General features: G+C 35.6%; 1 protein-coding gene across 1 annotated transcript in view; it reads right to left on the bottom strand.

The window, feature by feature from the left end:
- CRB1 (crumbs cell polarity complex component 1) overlaps positions 1–24,991 on the bottom strand; it is a 286,152-nt gene extending 261,161 nt beyond the window's left edge. The window contains exons 1-2 of the mRNA XM_074220895.1: positions 24,852–24,991; positions 23,639–23,714 (exon numbers count right to left, since the gene is read on the bottom strand). Of these exons, the coding sequence (XP_074076996.1) occupies positions 23,639–23,714; positions 24,852–24,991 (216 nt within the window). The remainder of the gene's footprint in view (positions 1–23,638; positions 23,715–24,851) is intronic.
- Positions 24,992–25,196: the final 205 nt, after the last annotated feature.

The following is a 25,196-nucleotide window of genomic DNA, read 5'->3' as shown; positions in this document are numbered from 1 at the left end:
CTATTTTTCATTCACACTGAATTCTAGTCACTCCATTCTTCTCTAATCTGTCATTACATCACTGCTGCTCAAACTTACTTTCCTCCTTTCACCATCTTATAACCAACTATCCCTTGTTCTCTTTTCTCCTCATACCTTGTCAATCTCCATCACTTCTATTAGCCTTAGCTTTTCTATTCCCAAGCTGAATGGTGTTTGAGGGAGTCATGTATTATAAATTTATGTCATCTAATCTCAGTTTGAGTAGCTAGATGATGCAGTGGATGGAGAACCAGACCTGGAGTCAAGGAAACTCTTCTTGAGATCAAATCTGACTTCAGACACATTTAATTTGGGTGACCCTGGGAAAGTCACTTAACCCTGTTTGCTTCAGTTTCCTTGTCTGTAAATGAACTGGAGAGGGAAATAACAATTGATTCCAGTATCTTTGTCAAGAAAGTCACCAATGGCATCATGAAGAATCAAATATGACTGAAATGACTGAACAACAAACCACAAAAATCTCAACCAGATCAAATTATTGTATAGCAATTTTTTATTCCTTTCTGGATAGCTTAATCACATTTCTTGTAATAGTCATTCCAGAAGTTATTCTCTTTCTTCAATGCCTGTAGTCACTGCTAGCACCAGCAGTTGACCTCATGCCCTATCTTATAGAGAAAATTAAGGCTATCTATCCTGAGTATTTTCATCTCTCCTTCTATATTCAAAATACCTCTAACATCAGGGATTCTTCATATGAGTCCTGTTTACAAGATCCATGAATTTGAATGGAAAATATTACATCTTTATTTTCTTTAATTTTTTGTTTAATTTATAATTTATGTATTTATTTTTATGCTTTGTTATTTTGTCAATAAAAACATGATTTTGAAATGGGTTCCATAGACGTTACCAAATTGTCTTTGTTACAATTAAAGATCAGAATTCTATATATTATCTCCTCCTTTATTTCATTCAATCTTTCTTTCTAAGGACAGTTGCTCTACTTGTGCTCTTAATCCCTTCACTTTTTCTTCTTGGAAGTTTATACTTTCTAATGACCTTCAATCATTCTCTCCCTGTCTGCTGGCTTCCTTGATGCTGCCTACAAACATATGCAGATCTCCCCCATCCTGAAAAAATCCTTAATTTGTTTTACATGACCTTTAACCATCATCTTCCTTTTCACTGGCAAGTTTGTAGAAAGCTATGTACTTTGATGTCTATACTTTCTCACTACCCACTCATTTGTCAATGCCTTACAAACTGTTTTCTGTTCTCACTACTCTACTGAAACTGCTCTCTCCTTGCCTAGAGTAGTCTTTTTAATAAATGCTTGTTAAGCTAAATTATTACTGTATATTGAATCAGCCCTCCAATACAATCATTTTAGAAGGATTTAGACCTTTAAATTCATAGGTGTGTGGAGCAGCCAATGACGGAACTTCCTCTATTGATAGTCATCTGTATCTTAAGTTACCTATACCACTTGTCCAAAGTCACAGGCATGTCAGGGGTACAATTTGAAACTAGGTCCTCTAACTACCATGTTATAATGACTCTCTAACAAAATCATAGCATTATCCAATATTGGAACTGAGGGATCATTTTGTTTCTCTCATTTCACATATGAAGAAACTGAGAACCAGAATGTCAATGATTTGCCCAAGGTCACACAGTTAGTGAATATAGGTTCCCTGACTCCAAAAATGAAATACCTTGCTGAATACAGATTTTTGTGCCATATCTTCATTAAAATATTAAAAGAGAAACCATCACTAACATCCTTTCCTTCCTGAGTAAAGCTGTTATAGTCAATGAACTATAAGCAAGGGGTAATTTCCAGGGGTGATGAAATATTTGCTTTCAGCTGCATTTTCTCTCCAAATTACCCACACACACATACACCCTATGCCCCAGGTCACAATTCTGAGAGACAATTGAATTTATAGTGTAGGCTATGACTGAGGAAGTCTTTCCCTGAGCAAAGGGAACAGATCTATGTGGGAAACTTAAATTTACACTTTTATTTTTAGTACAATTGAGTTAAATTGGCCTACATGGAAAAAAATTCAAAGACTTCTTATTATTATACTTAGGATAAAAGAATTATGTGAGACAATGTGAATCACAGAGAACCAGAAACATGATAAAGTGATTCAGTACAAAGTAAAGTAATGCTTATATGCATCAAATGAAATATTCATACTTGGAGTCAGGAGACCTGGGTTTAAATCTTGCCTCAATTACTACCTGAACTCTGGGAATTAGTTTCCACATCTGAAAAATGAGAACTTAGACTAAATGATCACCAATGTTTCTTCTAGTTCCAAATCCTATGATTTCTTAGTAATATAATTTAACTTTCTATAAAGGATGTTCCCCAAAAGACCCTGACAGGGTTACCCTCAAAAGGATATTAACCAAGGGCAACTAAGTGGCACAGTGGATAGAGCACTGGCCCTGGAGTCAGGAGGATCTGAGTTCAAATCTACCCTCTGACACAATACTTACTTAGCTGTATGACCTTGGGCAAATCACTTAACCCCATTGCTTTGCAAAATTTTTTATAAAGGATATTAACCAAAGTAATAAATTTAAAGAATGAGGTCTTCATTTTGGTATGAAGATGTATCCTTGATTGTTAATGTTCTTTCTATTCTCTAAATATTCACTAGTTAGTTAACTATGCAATTAACGGATTAGAAGTCAATTCATAAACTGTGAGGTTTGACCTTTTAAGACAGAGACTAAAGCTGAGGGAAAGGCTTCAAAGTAGGGTGCAAAGAGATTACAGAGATTCAGGCTTAGTCTGTGGAGAAGAAACCTAAATACCTGTGGGATCCTTCCAAGAACTTGACCCCCGAAGAGAAGTAACCATGTGCCCACCATGATGACAGCAGTGAAATAATGGAGAACACTCTGCATTAATTAGAAAAATTTGGGGACTGAGCATTCTGATAATAGGAACAAGTCTTAGAAGAATAGAAAATAGAAAACCAAGCAAGTTAGAAGCCCCAAACAACAAAAGACACAACTGTAATGTGGAAAAGCAAACCAGACCTTACTCTTCGTTAACTTTATTAGTTGGAAGGGCTGTCAGCTCTCTCGTGACCTCCGCCCAGTTTTTTCCTCTTAGAGGGACAGGCTTAAATCTCAGATAGTAAGACTGTAGGATCATATAGAAATTACCTAAAAGGTCACTGATCACCTCATTTTACAGATTTAAAAAAACCCTGAGGCCTAGAAAGTTTAGATGACTTGCCTTGTATCATATAGTCAACAAGTATCTGAGGCAGAATTTGAACATAGGAGACTGTAGGTCCCTAGGGAGTTGGTGGCCATAGGTTTTCCTCAAAGGTGCTGTTCTGAGCCCTCTTTTCTTCTCCCTCTGTACCAGGACTGTCCACCTGCAGGCCACAGGGCAATTTTATTCAGCTGTCTGTGGATTTATTAAATGCTTTATAAAAGAAGCCAAGCTACTGCAGAGCACTCACTAAAATGTCAGATAAAAATATATTGTCTATTGTTTCAATAAAAACTTATAAAAGGTTGGACAACCCATCTCTGTACATTTCAGTTAATAATTTCATCAACCCCCATAGGTTTAATTATAATCTCTATGATCTCTATGCAAACAACTCTCATATATACATATACAAATTAATATATTCATGTATATATAACTATACATACATGCATACATATATATATATATATATACATAAAATATGTTTGTGTTTATCCTTAGCCTCTTTCCTAGATCCAGTCTCAAATGATCAACTGCCTTTTAGCCATTTGAATTAGATGTCTTGGAGATAATTCAAAGTCAATGTCCAAAAGGTAATTCATTACCTTTTCCTAAAACATTCTGCTTTTCTAAGATTCTTGAGGGAACCTTCATCCTACCAAGTCACTAAAGCTCACAATTTTTCTTTTTTTTTTGGCTTTTGCAAAGCAATGGGGTTAAGTGACTTGCCCAAAGTCACACAGCTAAGTAAGTATTAAGTGTCTGAGCTCATATTTGAACTCGGGTCCTCCTGACTCTAGGCCAGTATTCTATCCACTGTGCCACTTAGCTGCCCTCAAGTTCACAATCTTAATGTTATTTTTGATTCCTCACTTGTATTTACTTTGTCATTTCAACCTTCACCACATCTCTATACACTTTCCCTTTCTCTCCATTCACACAGCCATTACACCATGGTGCAGAATGCTTGATTTCAAAATATTTCTTCTTGATCCAAAGAGTTCTCCATTATTCCACTGCTGTCATCATGGTGGGCATCTAGGGTCACAGGTGTTTTGGACTTCCTCTCCACAGTACTAAATCAGAGTCTTAGTTGTCCTTTTCTACTCCACTTCTTCAGCTCATGCCTGGACTTTTGCAACAATCTCCTTGATCTCTATAACTCTAACCCAACCTCTACCTAGCTTCCAAAGTATTCTTCTCAAGCACAGGTCTGATCACATCATCTCCTCACTCAAACTTCACTGGTTCCCTTAGTAGCCTTTAGGATTATACATAAAATTCTCTAAGTTTTTAAAACCTCTCACAATCTGGGTCAATGTTAATGCAAAGTCTTTTTAAACTTTACTCCCCTCACACAACAATGCTATTCCTTGACCAGATTTCCATATCCCAACTCCATGCCTTTTCATTGATTATCTCATATTCTCTTACCTCCTTTTCCATCTACTCCTAGATTAAGAAGATACTTGAGCAGGGAAAACCATCAACAAGTTATCTCAATAATCCAGGAATCAAGTCAAGAGGGCTAGCACCAAAGTAGTGGCAGAGGCAGAAGGGAACTTACAGGTGAGATGTTACAGAGGGAGAAATGACAGGACTATTGATTGGCTATAGCAGGTGTGAATGAACAGTTGAGTATGGATATCTAGGTTATAAGTCTGGACTGGAAAAATCTTGGTACCTACTATAGAAATTAGGAAAATAGAAATTAGGAAAGGGGAGTGAGTCGAGTTTTAGACATGTTGAACTTCAGATATCAAAAGGCATCCAATTCAAGATGTCCAATAAGCAGTTGGAGATATGAGACTAGAGGTTAAAGATGATCAAATAGATATAAGAATTATCTGTATAGAGATGATAGTTGAAACCTTGGAAGCTAATGAGCTCACCAAGAAAAACACTAGATAAAGGTGAAAAAGCTCAGAACAGAGTCTGAGGTGGGAGGAAGGAGGGATGAAGAGACACCATGGATAATGGGCATGACTTAGATGAAGATTTATCAGAGGATGCTAAGAGTAGTCAGAAAGGCCAAAGCAGAGATCTAGAGAGAATTGGGGGGGGGGGGGCGGAGAAAATGAGTTCTGTTTTTGTCATATTGAGTTAAAGAATTCAATAGGGTATTCAGTTAGAAGTGTCTAACAGGCAGTTGGTCATGAATTATTAGAGCTAAGAAGAGAGATCATGGCTGAACATATAGATATTAGAGTTATTTGTATAGAGATGATTAAAACTATGTGAGCTAAGACACCAAGTTAGAAAGTATAAAGAAATCTCAGTACAGAGAATTAGGTTGTACCTGCAATTAGGGGACATAATAATAATAGTTAACATTTATAATATACTTTAAAGTTTGCTGCTTTACAATTGTTATCTCAGTTGCACCGTACAACAGCAATATGATGCAAGATTCCTTGGACAACGAATAGCATTGTTGGATTGTAGAATTAATTTCCATTTTGCAGATGAGGAAGCTAAGCTTGAGAGGTTTTTCTTGGTCAGGATTTGAACTCAGGTTGTCTAAACTCTAGCTCCAGTGGCCTATCTGCTACGCCACTTAGTTTCACATGACAAAGAAAACTGAGGCACAATAAGACAGCTAAGAGGAGGGCCAAGAGAGAGTAGGGTGACAAAAGGCCAGAAAGGAGTATCTTGGAGGAAAGGGTGATCAATAGTATTTAAATGTTGCAGAACAGTTAAGAAATACAAGGAGTGAGAAAGGTCCATTAGATTTGACAGAAAAGAGATAACTGGAAAATTCAGAGATAGCAGTTATGAAAATTTGGATACAGATTTAGAATTAAGAAGACAGTGAAAGAAGAACAAATGGAGACAGAGAGAAGGGAGATCAAGGGAAGAGAGATCAAGTATGAAAGTTTGTAGGCTAATAGGGTATAGTGAGGGTTTTTTGAGGTTTGGAAAACTTTGTATGTTTATGGACAGGAATAAGGATAAGAGAGGGAAGGAATGGATCTGTTAGAGTGCAATCTGTTAGAGAAGACAAGAGAGAGAATTAAGTCAAGTGTACACATAGAGAGGTTGTCTCTGGCTAGAAGGGCCACCTCTTCATCACAGACTAAAATGAAGGAAGAGATAATAGGGACAGATGTTAAGAGGTTCTGAGATAATAAAAAGGGAAGGGAATTCTCAGCAAATGACTTAATTCCTTAATTTTTTTTAAAAAAAAAGGAGGTGAGCCCTACAGCTAATAGGATGGTGGGGGGGAGGATTACAAGGGAGGATGGAGTTGTGTGGAGAAAATTTGGAATAGCTACTGTAGTGAGTAGAATAGCGAATCATTAAGCAAGGTGTAAAAGATTTCCCTGTCACAAGGAAGGCTCAGTCAAGATTAGAAAACATACATTGTTAGTATACCTAGTCTTCAGCATGCTTGCATGACTTCCTCTAAATCAATTCAATGGCTCATAATTGGGATTGGAGAGGGCAGGTGATGGTTTAAATCAAGAGCTGAGGTTTGGTAAGGGATAAGTAGAGCGAAGAGGGGAGCAAGGAATTCAAGAGTTGAGAATAACAGAAGATTGAACTAGTTCACTAAAGTACTAGGGACAAAAAGACATAAATGAAAATAGTTCTTATCCTCTAGAAATTCACCTTCTTCTGAGAGGATGTGACATGTACATAGGAAAGTATAATGAAAAGTAAGAAGTAAAGGGAGCCAAAAAAAATATCAGAAATAGTTGAGGTGTGAGAGAACATCACAGCTTGTGCATCACAAAGGACTACTCTCAGGAGATGGCAACTGAGTTTTACTTTAGAAGACAAGGAATCTGAAAAGAAGGCTAGCTTGGCCAAGAAAGAAGACAAAAGACATGATCAAACTGGAAAGTTTGTAATAGGTGTATGTGAAACAAAATTTGTGTTATCTGGAACTAAATGATGTCAAATGAGCATAAGAAAAATCATGCCTGGGCACATTACCAAGATGTAGATGGCAACCCAGAACTCCCACTCCCAAAGAATACTTTGTTCATTGCCCTGGGTGTTGAACCATGAATTAATGAAGTTCCATTGATGCAGTTTATTATGGATTAAAGACTATTCAAATGATAATACTTGATGACTCTTTTCATTTCAGGAAAATTGTGGATGAGCATGCCAAGGGTATATGAGGGTTCAGTGGGGTGAAACAAAATTGCTTCTGATTCATTAGTAACCAGTGCTATTCTGCTCAGAGTAATTAGAGGCTCTTCTTTGCACCTTGGATAGAAGGCCTTTCTCACAATCAGTAACAAACCTGGTTCAAGTCTTGTCTTACAGAAATTAATTGCAGTATGATCATGGACAGGTCACTTAAACTCTCCAGACACCATCACAATTTTCTACAATCTAAAATAACCAAAAAGACATAGCTGTGAGAGTTGGATGAAATCTCAGGTCTGGAGCAAACATTTAATTGAGAAAGATAAAAATGTTATTTCCTAATATAAAAAGCTACTTATAAGCATTCCTGCTAGCTAGAAAACTGTGTAATTATAATCACTGAATTGTTCACCTAATAAGAGATGAGAAAAATACAAACAAATATCTTTTTCTGGTAGAGACAAGGGATTTTGGTTGGGGAACATTGTGTCTACCCTTCAACACAACTAATACATTTGTTAGTTATGTGGAATCACTTTTATTTTCTTCTTTAGTTTCTTCATCCCTTTATCAAGGATGACTTGGGCAGTACCAAAATTGTGAGGAATGTACTTTGAAATCAAAGTGATGTGGGCCAGGTAGGTGGCACAGTGGATAGAACACCAGTCCTGGAGTCAGGAGGACCCGAGTTCAAACTGGGCCTCAGACACAATAATTACCTAGCTGTGTAGCCTTGGGCAAGCCACTTAACCCCTGCCTTGCAAAATAGAAAAAAGAAATTAAGGTGATCTAAAAGTGAAGATATTAATAAAATCAGTTTTAAAAATATATTTCTACCATAAAACAGTATAAGAATAGACACCAGATACCAAAAGCTAGATAAGAATCTATCCCCCAAATCTGCTTCCCTTTCACACCTTTCTCATTTCTCTCAATGTTATGATAATTTTCTCAGTCACTGAAACACAAAACCTTGGGCTCATCTCTGGACCTTCCTTATTCCTCAACCTATATCTCAAGTGCAGCTAGGTGGTGCAGGGAATAGAACACCAAGCTTGGATTCAGGAGAATAAGAATTCCAATCTGGCCTCAGACATTTGGCAGTAGTTGTGTGACCTTGGGCAAGTCATTTAACCCTGATTGCCTCTCATCCAGGGCCATCTCCAGTCATCCTGATTCATATCTGGGCACTGGATCCAGATGGATCTGGAGGAGAAAGTGAGGCTGGTGACTTAGGACAGCACTCCCCTTACTCATATCCAATTCATGTGCTTGTCATGACATCACCTCCCTTGATGTCATAATTTTCCTTGAAAACAAAGGACAACCATCATCATCAAAATCATCATCACCACCACCTATATATCAAAATTAACCCCAAAAGTCCAGTCTAGTTTTCCCTCAAAACAATTCTCATATATATCTCTTCTTTTCAATCTATTTCTTCTTTTCAGTTCCCATGGTTACCATCATATATGTTTGAAGCAACTTCCAAATAAGTCTCTTAACCTCTGGTCTTTATTCTCTTAATTCTATCCTACACATTACCATAAGACTCCGGCAATACTGCCTTTATCATATCACTCCTTGGTTCATAAAACCCATATAAAGGAAAAAAAATATCTAAACCCCTCAGTATAGCATTCAAGGTCCTCTATAACTAACTTGCCAGTTTTATCTCTCACTGTTCTTCACCTTGAACACTTTACTCCATTTCTTTTTTTCTTTCATATTAGTTCTTTTGTACAAGAAAAGTCAAGAGGGGCGGCTAGGTGGCACAGTGGATAAAGCATCAGCCCTGGAGTCAGGAGTACCTGGGTTCAAATCCGGTCTCAGACACTTAATAATTGCCTAGCCGTGTGGCCTTGGGCAAGCCACTTAACCCCATTACCTTGCAAAAAAATAAACAAAAATAAAATATTAAAAAAAAAACCAAGAAGAGTCAAGAAAAATATTTCCTGACTCTTTTTGTACAAAAGAACTAATATGGAAATGTTTCATGTGTATATAAACAATATCAAATTGCTTTTTATCTCAGGGAAGGAAGGGGCAAATTTGGAATTCAAAGTTTTTTAAATGTTTAAAAATTGTTTTAACATGTATTTGAAGAGATATAAAATATTATATAAAAATAAATAAATCTATGCACTATTACTCCTTTCCATCCATCTAAATTGTCTATTCTTGAAAGGTCTGCTTCCAAGTTTTCTTAGAACTTAGACCACCTCAGCTTAAATTGATCTTTCCTTTTTCTCAATTTTCTCAATTTCTAAAATACTCATTATAACCATCATTCATTTTAGCACTTAACCATAATTACTGGGTATTGTTATTTTAAATTGCTATTTAAATATATATATATATGTGTGTGTATGTATTAATCCCATAATCATATATATATATATACATATATATATATACATATATATATATATCTTAATATGAAGTGGGAAGGAATACCTGAGTAAATGGGTATTGGAAAAGATTTTAATAGAGAACATGGTGACTGAGTTAAACCTTGAAGGATGACTCTGAGAGAGAGAAATGAGGAGGGAATAAATCCAGGCATGGAAGATGCTGTGGAGTAAAGAAACTCTAATATATGGAAGCTATTAATTCAATTTGCCTAGAATATGGGGGACAACATAAAATAATGACAAAAAGGTAGGAAGGAGACAAATATAAGGGAACTTTTAATGCCAGCCTGGGGAGTTTGTATATTAACGTAGAATCAACTGAAGGTTTTTGAGCATGAGAGTGAAATGAACAGACCTGGTCATAATGAAGAATATTCTGGCAGATATGAGGAAGTTGGTTGGAATGAATGAATGAATGAAAAAGCATTGATTAAGTACTTATTATAGAGAACAGATAGAATTTATATTTCAACAGTCAACACAAGAGGTGATGAGGAGTCCAACTAGGAGGCTAGAAATGTGATCAAAGAAAAGAGGATGACCTAAGATAGAGGACTAGCATAGGATGAATAGAAGAAATGAAAAATGATAAGGTATTCAAGGACAGAAGACAGAAAAAATTTAAACTAATTATCTGTGAAATCAAGATGATAAAGATGGGAAGTAAGACCAGAGCAGGGGTGTTGGATATATTGGGGAAACAAAGATATTTGAAGGTATTAGAGGTCATGATAAGGGTGAAGTATAGATGTAACAGGAATCGAAAAAAGAGAGGAAGGACAGATAATTATATTTCAGAGAAGGGAAATTTCACATAATAAATGCTTTAATTGATTAATTAAACAGTTTAAGGTGTGACCATCGCATTGAAGTAGAACAGAAATGTATCCTGTATTCAATAGTACCTTAACAAAAGTTAATTGAGTTGCTAATTGATATCACCCCTTATATGATAACCCTGCAATTAGCCTCAGAGTACATTATTCAACAAAAAAGACTATCTTGAGCTGGAAGGGGGGGAAAAGGGGTTAATTACTTAAATTAAAGAAATAGTCAATGGTTTAACACTGACTGGGTTGCAGAAATAGCAGGGTTGAAACATCACTTGCTCATATTCCAGCACACTGCTTATCTCTCTCTTTCCATCTAACCCCAAATCCAATATAATTCACTTAATTTACAAAGCCAGTCAGCTAAGCACTTATTAAATGGAGTCCTAGGCATTTTGCTAAGTGTTGATGTATCTTAGTTTATTTTCCATTACCAGTGACACAAAGGAGTTTTACTTTAAAACAGTATATCCTGTGTCTCAGATTGGTAGGTTTCCTTATAGTTTGACTAATATGCACTTTGGTCACAAGATAGCCAGGGTATATTTTAGGATGATTGACAAATAAACCAAATACTTCTAATGAACAAACCATTAGTTGTGGGGATCTTTTTCATTCTTTTTTTGTATACCCAGTAACTAGCAACTTTTGGCACATAGTAGGCATTTAATCAGTGCTTGTTGATTGATTAATAGATAATTCCTCTCTTACTACCCTCCTTCACATTCCATTTCTACTGCCAGAACCCTTACCACCTCACAGCTAAACTATTACTGCCACAGCTCAACTATTATTGCCAATAGTTTTTGATTGGTCTCCCTTCTTGTAACCTCTTCACCTACCTTTAATTGGATTGCCATCCTTCATAGGGTCAGAACCAAAACTGTATAAGTTCACAGATCTATATGCCTAAGAAAGTTCTCAGAATCCATGTGAGTCAACCAATTCATTTTGCTTGGAAAACAAGGGGGAAAACAATTCCTTTGCTTCCTTGGAAATAAAATAATTCTCTTCAGTCATCAATAGCAGTCTACATTTTGCTAAGGTCACTTACTGGCTCCTTGACTTCAAAACAGGACTTTTTTTGCATTTAAGGAATCTGCTGGTAATTTACCTGAGTATTAATGGAGTTATTTGAACCAAGTGCTTTTTCTAAAAACCATCACAACCATCACCACCATAACCATCATCTTCACCTACTCTTTGCCAAGTACTATGCTATATGATCTCATTTTATCCTCACAAGAGTCCTGGGATGTAGGATTTGAATTCAGATATTCCTGACTTCAAGTCCAACAGTCTATCCACTTACTCCCTTAGTGGCCTCATGGCTCTGCAATCTCATCATTGTGGAGTGGGTATTTCTTTAGTGATGCAGATTACAGAACACTGATGCCTCCTCATGCTGAGCAACTCCTATCTAGATGAGCTTGTAAATTTGTCACAGGTAATCTACTCAAACATGCTAGAGGTATTCTTCAAGCTCTCTTTACATCAAAGGGACACCAGTAAAATATAGGACTGTCCAGTGGTTGTCTCTAACTCCAACTACATAGCCAACCCACCTTTTACATTAATGGCTCTTTTTTGACAATGTCCTTTATGTCACTACTCTCATGCAGTTATCCATTGCTAATATACAATATTTTAGTAATAATCATACTTAGCATGCACCTTTCCATTGCCCTTTGGGATAACCCTCAATTTTGATTCTTTGAAGATCAATATTTTGTAAATCACAACTATAAAATAGGGAGTCAGTGCCAAATGAAACATGAAGTCATTTATAGATTATATTCTATATCAAGTGCAACATTCTGTGACCACTAGAGAAATCTATCACCCAATTATATAAACAATACTTCTGTTTTCCTTCTTGTGAAGTGACTTGAGAATGTTATTCCAATCAAGCATTTTCTTTTTTTATTATTAAATTTTATTTTTAATTTATGAAATAAAATAATCATTTCCATAAGATAGTACAATAAAAAAGGATAATTGCACATGAAACTACATGGAAATGCTCTGTGATCTGCATCACTAAAGAAATACCCACTCCACAATGATGAGATTGCAGAGCCATGAGGCCACTAAGGGAGTAAGTGGATAGACTGTTGGACTTGAAGTCAGGAATATCTGAATTCAAATCCTACATCCCAGGACTCTTGTGAGGATAAAATGAGATCACATAGCATAGTTCTTGGTAAAGAGTAGGTGAAGCTGATGGTTATGGTGGTGATGGTTGTGATGATTATACTCAGGTAAAGAAACTTGTTTCTTTCAAATGTAATCAACAAAATTAATATGTACATTATTTTTCTTTATTCCTCCATCCTAGAGATAGCTATCTTTAGACACAATAAATATCTTTATATCTATAAGTATATATATATATATATATATATATATATATACACACACATCTATATATACATATATACAATTATTCTATACATCCATTTATTGGTTCTTTCTTTAGATATAGATAGGATCTTTCTTCATATGTCCTTTATAGTTAATTTGGGTATTTAAAGATAGAGAATATAACAATACTTCAAATACATTCATTTTTTTTAGTTTTTTTTCAAGGCAATGGGGTTAAATGGCTTGCCCAAGGCCACACAGCTAGGTAATTATTAAGTGTCTGAGGCTGGATTTGAACTCAGGTACTCCTGACTCCAGGGCCGATGCTCTATCCACTGCACCATCTAGCTACCCCCAAATTCATTCTTAAAACAATATTGTTACTATATACTATGTTCTCTTGTTTTTTCTCATTTTGCTCTTTCTTATTTTATGCATCTTTCTATGTTTTTTCTAAAATTATTGAGCTCATCATTTCTTATAGCATAATTTACACAGTTAATAATCATAAACTAAACTTATTCAGCCATTTCCCAATTGATGGGCATCATTTCAAATTCCAATTTGTTGCCACAAAGAGAGCTGCTATAAATATTTTGAGATGTATAAATTCTTTTCCTTCTTTACCTAATTATCTTTGAAAATAGACCAAGTAGTGCTATGCCAAAGAGTATAGGTTGTTTAATAACTCTTTGGGCATAAATTTAGATTGCTCTCCAGCTTCATCAACAATGAATTAGTGCCCCAATTCACATCTTCCAATCATTTTGTTTTTGTTTTTTAATATTTCTTGAGTTTCTTATGGAGTTCAAACTGAAATTTAAGAAAGGTTTTTAAAGGAATGATCATAAAAATAAAAACTAAATTAAGAAAGTTTGAAACTCAAAAATGTAATTGAAGTAGAGTTATTATATAGATGATGACTTTAAAAAAAATTAACCAATTCCATGTCCTATAGCTGACTTGTAGTGAGGAAGACCTGGGTTCATATCCTACCTCTGAGATTTACAAGGATGAGACCATGTGTTAGTCACCAAACTCCTCAGTATCTCCATACAACTCCTTAACACTTGAAGCTACATGAGTTGTTAATTTCCAGTATTGGAAGTTTCCACTCTTGGAATTCCTTACAAATTTGATTTCCTTCTATCTAACCCCACTCCATCAAAAAAAAATAAAATAAATAAATCATTCCAAAGGCACTAAATGACTCCTGAATTGCAAAAATTACTTAGGTTAGCTCAGAGTTTCAGTGCACTTTCTCCAGTAATTATAACACTGAACAACATGAAAATTTATTCAACTCCATTTGAAAACAGAGAGATGAGGGGTAGCTAGGTTGCATAGTAGATAGAGCACCTGGTGTCAGGAGGACCTGAGTTCAAATCCAGCTTCAGACACTTAATAATTACCAAGCTGTGTGACCTTGGGCAAGTCACTCTTAACCCCATTGCCTTAAATAAATAAAATTTAAAAAAAACTAAAAAAAGGAAAGAAAACAGAGAGATGAAGATAATACTTAGGATAATAATGCTCTGTCCTGATACCCTCTCCTACTTCATCATCTCTACTCCAAGAATTTTTTACAAACAGAAAGGACTTCTATTTTCACAGCAACATTGCCTGGAAGCCATGTGCCAACTCTCATCATCTTTATTTTAAAATGAGAAGCTTAGGCCCAGGGAAATTTTCTTAGAAATCAATGGTAAAGCAGTGAGTCAGACTGAGAATTGGTGGGAACATTCTGTCCCCTCCTCCAACTCCTGAATCTATAAAAATTGGTTTTGTGCACATGGAACAACACGATTTGGTGAAATTATTTGTGATGAATTTGGGGGCTTGTTTGAATACTTTTTTCACCGAGAAAAACAACAAGCAAAATGATACCTGCTTTTCAGAATAACCTGCTTTGGGTTAGGTATGAGACCTGGAAATTATTTCCATTCCATAGCCAAGGGACCAGCAGGTAACCTTAGCAAAATGAAGACTGCTGCTGATGACTGATGAGATAATTATTTTATTTATAAAGAAGCAAAGGAGTTTTTCTTTTGCCTCAGGAATAATTGTGTAGGCACTGAACAATATATTGAAGCAAAGACACTTCATCTACAGAGGAAAAAACCAAAGATTTATTTAACATGTGTAGAACTTAAATAAGCAGAGAGATGATTACTCCTTAATGATGGTCACCAACCTTTTCTGATGCAAACTCATGCATTTCATGAACATGCCAATTAAACTACAATAATTCCAAGGCTATCTTACATTCTTTGATTATGTTTATATATCAGACTGACTGAGCAAGCAGTTCTTCTCTCAAAGAATTCTATTTAGACCATTCCATTGCAAAAAGAAGAGGGAATTTTAGCTCTTGGTCACTTTAACTTATCTGATCTCAGAATCTAAGAAGGACACCACCAGGGAAGAGCATGTATATTTTGACTGCTAATTTTTAAAACAGAGGATTCTATAGGAATCTTTTGGATGATAGTTTGGTTTAATTTAAGCAAGGTATTAATCTTTTATCATTGCAGGCTGAATTCATAAAATGAAATTTAATAAGTTCTAGACATCAATTTTGCAAGCAAAAGATGTGAAATGGGTATCGCATTTCCTGAGAGTTTTAATGAAATTAATGTTGAACATGAGTCAGTAGTCTGATATTGCACTCATAAAAGCCAATTTGATTTTAGACATCATGAGAGGCAATGCCTCTCCTAGAATTTTTAGCTTGAGGAGTTTTGATAGTTAATAAGGATTTAAAAAATTGCATAGTCCTCTATTTTCTTGATGACATCACTAAGAACATGATAGTCTTGTTGGACTTTTATCAGGTTCTAGCTGAATTCTTGTGTTCACTTCTGGAAATAATATTCTACAAAAGGCATTAATAAACTGAAGCACATCTAGAAAAGAACAACCAGAATGGTGAAGGGACCTTGAAATCAGTCCACATGATAAGCTACTGAAATAACTAGATACGTTTTAAAGCCTAGAGAAGATAATTCTGGGTCATGTCAAGATGAACTAGAAATTCTCTCCAGTCCTCACAAACTCTCAAAACTCCCAAACATAAGAAGGATGTACAAAAGGTAGAGAGTAATTGTAGCTGACTCTGCAGGACAAGACACTAAAAGTCGAATGAAGTAATAAACTGATGAATTAACAGAGGAGAAGGTGAATCTTAAACCCTAATGCATTCAGTCATCACTCTTTCCCCTGCCAGCCCTCATCCACTAGCAGATAACATGGCACAACTCATGGACTTGTTCTCTGGCATTTACTTATCCATTTCCTTGCTGCTGCTTAGTTTTCTGTTGATTGTTCCTGCTGTTACTGTTTTTATTGCCACCATTGTATTGCATTAAACAGCAGAACTCAACCTGCACTACTCCCTATGATCAAGAGATAGAGATAATGGAAAAAAGAAGCATCCTACATGCTCTGCCTAGGGTGGCAGTGTCCTGTAGTAGCTCTAAGCCAGAGATTTAAAGAATCAAGGGAATTGAGGCAGAGTGCTGGTATATGTATAGGGCTATCTGAGACCTGAAGGGAAGGGCACTGTCATCCAGCTGTAGTCAGTTTTGTCCTCCCCAAAATGACTTGGCAGGGTTTAAGACTGGTGAATAATAAATTCCCAACATGAGAGAAGTTTGAAACAATTTTGAAGTACTTTGGAGGATGTATCTTCATCAAAGGGAATCAAAGTGGAGAATAAGGGAATATAAGAAGGAAAAATATATTATCAAATATCTTAGCTGCAAGAAATATATAGAGAAGAATTAGGAATGGTATGTTGGCTGTTTTAAATTATTTGAAGGCTTTCATATGAAATATCAGCCAATACATAGTGATAAAATTGAAGCAAAATAAAGCAACTTGTAGGGAGGCAGATTTAAACTTGATAGAGCTCTACAAAAGTGGAATGGGCTACCTTGAAAGATAGTGGGGTCCCCTTCACTAGAGGCATTCAAACAAAATGTATTGACCACAGATTTTATTATTATTTAATAAACACATTATTTAATATAGTGTTATATATTATTTTATCATTGTTGTTATCATTATTGTTCATATATGGTTTGAACCAAGTGGTCTTCAAGGTCCCTTCCAACTTTGAGGTTTCTCAAGGTCAAGAGGTCTTAAATCATAAGCTGTTTATCTATAGCAACATGAAATTTTAAAAATTATTCCAACAACATTTTTTATGAAAAGGCTAAATTGAATAAAAATTTGGTAATGTTCTCAGTGAATATTCTGTGTATCTATTGTTAACTAATGAATGTAATCCATCTAGATTTTATTTCAAAGTAACAAGTGGTCTATTTATATATCGTGTCTGAGTGGACATCAATACCTATTTTCTCTCTGGACTAGACTGCCCAAACCAACTAACTACCCTCACAAAAGTGGTTGTGGATTTCCAGGGAAGAATTGCCACTAGGCAACTACTATTCAAACTTTCTGGGTCCCAAGTGCAACTCAGACATTGTGAATATATTTTTACTGCTTGCAACTCATGAACCTCACTCCCAGGACACAAAATAAGTCATCATGAAATCCTCAACTATGGAACATAAAACACTTACTAAACAATAACACAAATGCAAAAATAATTATAGCATCACCATCTTTCAAGATAAAACAAAAACAGTGACAATTTTTTTTAAAAAATGACAGTTCATACAATAGAGTCTCACTGATACAGTATCTAGAGTGGAAAGTGGATACACAATTACAAAAACTCACCAGGAAGGCACATGAGTAAGGAAAAGGAGGGGGCAGTCTTCATGACATGAAACCTTTTCTCTGCTAACTGCTCCCTTTCTGGTTCTCACCTCTCTCTCACTAGGCAAAATCAGTCTGCTTCTACTCTCAAACAAATTAGATAGTGTCAAACTCTTTTAACTTCCAAACACCCCTAAAAGGGTATCAATATGATGTTTCACTATTGAAATGACAAGCGGTTCTAATAAGTCAGAGAACTACAAAACTCAAATTCCTCTCTGGGAAATGCAGTCAAGCCTAATAAATTCTTGATCTCAAAGGATGTTGAATTATTCAACCAATTTTAAGTCTACAGGTACATCATAATAACTTAAAGTCTATCTTTCCTCTTCTTTCATGAGGCAGCAAGAATATCTAGGTAGCTTTGAGAGCTGTCGCTTCATTCAAACTAAATTATACTAAAGAGCCCAACTGCAGCAGAATTCAACTCTCTTCCAAACAGCAAACTCCCAGACAGGGGTGTGCTGGAGCCAGCTCTAACAGACTAGTGAAAGCCAATACTTAAAATTTCAATTTCAGGGATTGATTTATTGTTTTCTTGATTGTCTAGACTCAAGTGTAAATAATGCAGATTAAACTTAAATATGAATGCATATTTTTTTCCTTAGAAATCCCAATTGTTGAGACTTTACCAATATATCTCTATATTGCTCGGTAAACATTGCTTGAGGTCAGCAAGTATGCAGTAGCAGGCTTGGGGAATGATATAATTACCAGACAGGAGACCTACTGACTATAGGTGAATTTATATAATGCTTGAGCATTTGCCAAATACCTTATATTCATTATTTCATTTGAACCTGCTCTCAATCTTTTCTTCAGTCTATCCATAAAGCAAAGCTTCTCTTCCAAACAGCAGGCTCCAAGACAATTCCTGCTGTCTTCCCGTCAGCTGACTGTTCCTGCTAGCTTCTTCTTAACACTTATCCTGCTGCCTTATCCGTTTTTCTCCTGCTGGGTTCTCCTCTGTCTTTGATAACACAAATCAGAATCTCCTTATGGTCAGTGACTCATCTTTCCCTTATGAGCTCATGAAATCCAGAAATAATGAAACCAAAAATCCATATTTAATCCTTTCATTGTCTCCAGTTATTTTGAGAGGTAAGTAGGTGGAACAGTGGATAGAACATTGGACTTGTAATTAGGAAGTCTGAATTTGAATCCTAGCTTAATCATTTACTTGCTACATGACCATAGGCAAATCAAAACCTCTTTCAGAAATTAGTTTCTTTTCTGTAAAATGATAATAACAATAGACATAAGCTATGCAAAGTGCTTCACAAATCTTGAAAAACTATATAAATTCTATTATCATATACCACTTTGTAACTTTAAACAACTCAAAACCTGAAATGAGTCAAGGTACAGGGATGCCCTCTAGCTTAATTTTTCTGTTGGCAAACAGTTCTCCAGTTCATTCATCTTAGAGTAGTTATCTGGTCCCTATAATCTTACCTCTCATTTTACCAGAAAAGTTGTTTCCTTACATGTAGATGTTATCACTTTTCATACAAAAAATATTTTCTATCTCTTTAAGTAACTAAGCTGTTCATAGTTTAAAGGGACAGAACTCAGCATCCTTCCAAAGTTGATTCCATTGCTTTTCTTTACACATAAATTTATTTTACACACCTAAATTTTGTTTTCTGGCTCTTTCATCAACCTAACTGCTTAGATAATGAAAACACAGAAGATCTTTCCTATAATACCATTTGCTATGGAAAAGAATTTGGAATAGGAAAGATCCTTTTTGACCCTACTCAAGGAAATTTAGATGCCAAGTTATCAAAAGAAGCTCATGATTTCCTTCAAAACTTTATTAAACAGTCAAGCTTCCTTAATCCTTTCAAACTGCTGGTGCTTTCTTTTCTCAAAAATTGCTCTGTATTTATTTTGTGAATAATTTTATAAGTTGATGTTGTCTCCTCCAGTTGCATTAAGATCCTAAATAGCAATAAGTGTTTAATTTTTGTCTCTCTAACCCCAGGGCCTACCATATAGCTTGCTAGTAATAAGTGCTTGTTGGTGGATTCACTGATAACGTCATCTATCAATCAAAACCACAGCATGGATTTCAAAGATACCCTGATATTACAAGTCTGGTATAACTTTCTCTCCTTAATCTAAATGTATTTGAGATTTTTCCATCTTTTTATCTTTAGTTATTTTTGAGAAATTACTAGTTAAGTAAAATTTTGGGAAGAGAGGGACATCTAGGTGGCGCAATGGATAGAACACCAGCCCTGGAGTCAGGAGGACCTGAGTTCAAATCCAACCTTAGACATGCAATAATTACCTAGCTATGTGACCTTGGGCAAATCACTTAACCCCATTGCCTTGCAAAAAAATGGGAGAAGATAAAATAGGATCACAAGATTTATAGCTGAAAAGAATTTTGAAGAGGTTCTGAAACTTTTTGTATCATGAATCCCTTCTCAGAATTATGTTTTTAAATGCAAAAAAGGAAATGCATGTGATTACAAAGGAAATCAATTATACTGAAATAGTTATCAAAATATAAAAAAAATTTTAAAAACCCAAACTTATGGTCTTCACATTAAGAACTCCTAGATTTAAGTCCAACATCTCATCATATAAATGATAAAAAATGAGTCTCAGAGAAGTTAAGCAACTTGTTTAGTGTCATACAGCTAATAAGAGTCAAGATTTGAACATCTTATCACTACAAATTCATAACCTTTTTCACTATGCTATTTGACCACAGACACATATGCATGCATGTATACAAACACACAAACAGCATGTACATATTTATGTAGAAAAAATCAGCAAGAAATGTATTTATAGCACAATGAATTTTACTTAAAGTGAAGAGAAATGGTTACTTATACTTAGAGTCAGAATCTAAGGTCCCTAAGATTGCTGGATTGCTTTACTCCTATGGTTCCTGTGGGAATGTGGTCTGGAAGGGAAGGCAGAAGGGACTTGTCACTGGGAAGTCTTCTGATGGCATAGCTAAATTTCCATAATTAGCTAGAAAATGAATAAAGTTCTTTTGTCCAAAACTGAGGAAACTTGTATTCCAAAGTGCAGAAGCCAGAATCTGAAAATTCAATGAGTAAATAATAATACAATCAACAAATGGCAGATATAACCAAAAAAATAGCTTGAAAAGTATCTGAGAATCACAGTAGCCTTGCAAGTTCAACATGAGTCAACAGTGTGACTTGGCAGCCAAAGAAGCTAACACAAACTTAGCCTACATAATATGCCTTAATAGAGGAATAATATCCAAAAAAAGCAATGGTCTCACTTTTTTTATTTTTGAGAAATAGTTTCCTCAAGTATATAGACAAACTGAAGCATGCCCAAATGAATATTAAAGATGATGAAATACTAGCAACTAGACCATATTAAGATCTATTAAAGGAATCATGGGTTGTTTAGCCTAAAGAGGAAGAAACAGGAGAAATTAATAGCTCTCTTTAAATATAGGGAAGAGTTCCCAGTAGATCTATTCTCTTTAGTGTCAGGGGATCTAACTTTGAAACAAAAGGTTGTAATCAATAAACATTTATTAAAAACTTATTCTGTTCCAGACATTGAACTTGTGCTAGGATTCCTAATACAAAAGAAAAGAAAAGAAAAGAAAAGAAAAGAAAAGAAAAGAAAAGAAAAGAAAAGAAAAGAAAAGAAAAGAAAAAGTTTATATCCTAATGGGAAAGATAAATCACAAAAGAGAGCTCAAATAGAGGGAGCTGGGGTGATGGAGAAGAGATGAAAATGTGAGAGAACAGTAAAGTAGGTACACTGCTATCTTGACCAATTCCTTAGGAGGAACTCACCAATCAGACAAGAGCAGGATCACTAATGTAGTGGGATCTTCCAGAGGGAAAAGATTGATGGAGAATAGTGGAGAAATCCAGTCAAGGGCAAAACCAGGAGAAGAGTATAGTGAAGTTGTAGAGCATCAAATTTAGATTCAAAGTAATGAACCACTCACTAGAGTGATCCCAAAGGTGCAATGGGCTGCCTCATTGGGTCATTGATTCCCCACCCCCCCTCACTTGGAGGTTTATGGAAAGCCTGGAAAATCAAATATCAGAGATGTTGAGAAGATTCTCTTTTGCTAAGAGTTAGCCCAAATGATCTTTGAGGTCCCTTCTATTGCTTGTGAAATATTTATCATAGACTTTCTAATTGCTTAGCACTCTTCTAGGTGCTGTGGGAGATAAAAGAATTATAAAACAGAGTCCATGCCAACAAGGAATTCTTAATTTAATTGGAGACACAGCACAAATGCATATAAGACTTAGTAATGTGTTTAATACTATGAATGTTGTCAAAAGGTTTTATTTGATTAGATGAATCTGGAAATTTAGAAAATAATGTTATGGTTTGGGTTATATTTTCATTTTGTGATCCTTTTTTTTTAGACAAATTCACCAATTCTTTCAATCAACAAAATATATTAAATACTTTGTATGCAAGATGCTGTACTAGAAATTGAACAATGTACAAGATTGTATTAAGTGCAGTCTAATAAGGGAGTTAATATATATGCAGAAATATAAATTCTAAAATATTTTAAAATTAAAGGTAAGTTTCATATGAATTGTAAAAACTTCTAGAAATCTCTTGTTCATATTAGATATTTAATGTTTGTTGAATTGAATGAAACAATCATTTTCATTTGGTGTAACAGAGTAAGGAATTGTAGCTGAGGTGACATTTGAGCTGTTTCTTGGAGGTAGGATTTAGACAGGGGAGTAAGGGCAGCTGGAGCAATGATATCAGCAAAATTTGAAGAGGTACAAAAACACAATTGGCATTTAGGGAGTGGCAAGAAGTCCAACATAATTGGAAAATAAGGTTTGTGTAGGGTTGCAGTGAATGAAAAAGATAAAAAAGTAGTTTGGGCCAGATTATAGAGAGGGTCTAGAAGAACATACTTGAAAGTTTGGCACTCATTCAATTGGTAATAATTAGTTAACGTAGATAAAGTTCTTTCTAAATCTCAAATCTCTATCTCTATATGCTAGTAAGGAGAAGGAGGATAAGGAGGAGGAGGAGGAGGAGGAGGAGGAGGAGGAGGAGGAGGAGGAGGAGGAGGAGGAGGAGGATGATGATGATGATGATGATGACATGGAAGGTTTCTGATCAGGAGAGCAAAAGCAACAATGTCAAGCCAATGAGTATTTATTGTTTCTACAATGTGGTAGGTAATGTGCTAAACTCACTCTCTATATCCACACATAATGTAAACCCATCTCTTTAAAAACTTAATCTGATACAAATTCATTCTATCTCTAGTATCTCCACAGTGCTGCAAGAGAGCTTCAATCATTCTATCAATTCCCAGTTATCTAGTAAAAATCCACAACTATATGCTCAGGATTGTATTAGATAAGAAAAAACAAAAATAAATTTTGTATTTGATGAGTGATAGATTTACAGATCCAGGTAAATGCTAAATATATTTGTTTTAGATATTAAACACTCATCATAGGAGTAGGATTTTTATCTTTTAGATGTTCAATACATTTGTAACAGACTTTACAAAAATAATATGCTGGACTTGGAGTCAGGAACATTTGGGATATTTGTTGAGTGCCCTTAAGCATCTGTTTTTCAGATTCCTTATCTGTAAAATGGTGACAATGGTATTTATAGTGCCTACCTCAAAGGGTTGTTATAAAGATCAAATGAGATAATAATGTATATAAAGTATTCTGCTTACATTAGAAATCTAAATAAATGTCATTATTAAATATAGATATATTCTTTTTGTAAAATGAAAATGTTATTTGCTGATGAATACATTGTAGGCTGACTAGCCCTTTCATTTTATAATCTCTGCCTCCCTCCTCCTCTCTCTCTCTCTCTCTCTCTCTCTCTCTCTCTCTCTCTCTCTCTCTATCTTTCTCTCTCTTTCTTCCAACTACCGCACTTCCCTCTACCTCCTGTTGCTTGATGGCCATTTCAAGTTTGATGGGAAAGGCATAATTCATTACATCATAACTTTACAGAAGCAAGATAGCTTTTATTTTTTAGATCATAATCTAAATATATTGCAGCCAAAGATTTCCATGCTGATTTCTGTTTGAAGTTTGACTTGTTTGCATCCTTTCAGGCCACGGGAAGGGGGGGAGGGTTAGTCTTTATACATGCCTCTGTTTGGGTTCCATTTCTGATTTATGTTCCTCTGTAAACTGTATAAACAACAATCTGACTGAAGGAGCAACAGAAGGTGACCCAGATTATACCACATTGTACTATAATGGCAAGTAGTCTTTTTCAATGGCAGCTGCTCTATGCTTTGTCTTATTGATATTCAGATTCACCAGACACAAATCACACAGCCCTTTTGACAGACACACACTCTGCCTCTCTTCATTTTCAACATATTCAACAGCGTCTGGCTTCCATAAACTCACAGCTGAGACCACTTGGTTTCTTCCAATTTTACTTAAAAGGCATGCACCTGACAATTATCTAGGAAACCAAGGCTGACCAAAACAATTTCTTTGCTGATATTTGAAGAAGTTTGTTAAAAATGAATGTGTCCCTTAGCTTCCAGAACCCAAATCATGAATAATGAAAATGGGAACTCAATTGTGTCATTACTGAAATCTTTATGGATGCAAATGATCATTTAGTCAATCAGGAGCATTGAGACTATTACCTTGATTTTGGGAATTGAATTCCTGTTTGGCTGTTGTTTTTTTCTAAGTTCATTAGAAGCAGTTGGGAGAAAATGAGGTAATAGGGAATTAAAGGAATCATGTCATCTAGAATATTTTACATCTGAGCAAATAGGCTTTTGCACGCAGAACGTATCAATGGGAAAATGCAAGAATTATAGAGGATATGGTTATAGTTCTCTCTCAATGACCCTCTCCCCTCCCCACACTCATACTTTCAGAAGCCTTTGCTGTGATCATTTACATAGCTAAACAAATTCTGTGAATCCCAAAATCAAAGACTGAAATGCTTTTGTGATCCTCTATCACTAATATTTTAGACACAATCATTTAATTATCATGCACGTGGTAAGGTCAGAGCAATACCAATTGTATGGGATGGCAAAACTCTCAAATCAAATTCTTTTTGGCTTCCTTTTCAAATACAAGCTGGTCCTACACCTCCCCACATTACCGACTGCCAGTAGGAAGTGTCCGCCTAACCATGGCAGGGACCAGAATGTCAATAAATGGAGCAAGCTTACTTTTTACATGGAGGAGCAGCAACAGATTGAGGTAGAAGATGAGAAGAGAGTTAATTCTTGAAAGAGCCATAGTCGCTTATAGAGAACATCCTCCGATGAGATGCCAGTGTAGTCTAGCGTCTGCGCTGCTCCTGCCAGTGCCCTCTTCCCCTCAAAGACTAAGAAATCAGCCACTTGATGCCCTCGCTACCCCTACCCCTCCAGAGCCTATTCCCTGAAAACGTACAGACTTTGATTCAAAAGGCAGTTGTGCTTGTTAGGATCTTACTACTGAA

This window comes from Macrotis lagotis, chromosome 2 (genome assembly GCF_037893015.1).
Source record: "Macrotis lagotis isolate mMagLag1 chromosome 2, bilby.v1.9.chrom.fasta, whole genome shotgun sequence".
Classification (NCBI taxonomy): domain Eukaryota; kingdom Metazoa; phylum Chordata; class Mammalia; order Peramelemorphia; family Peramelidae; genus Macrotis; species Macrotis lagotis.
The sequence above is the reverse complement of the archived record's forward strand: the minus strand, read 5'-3'. Positions and strand labels throughout refer to the sequence as shown.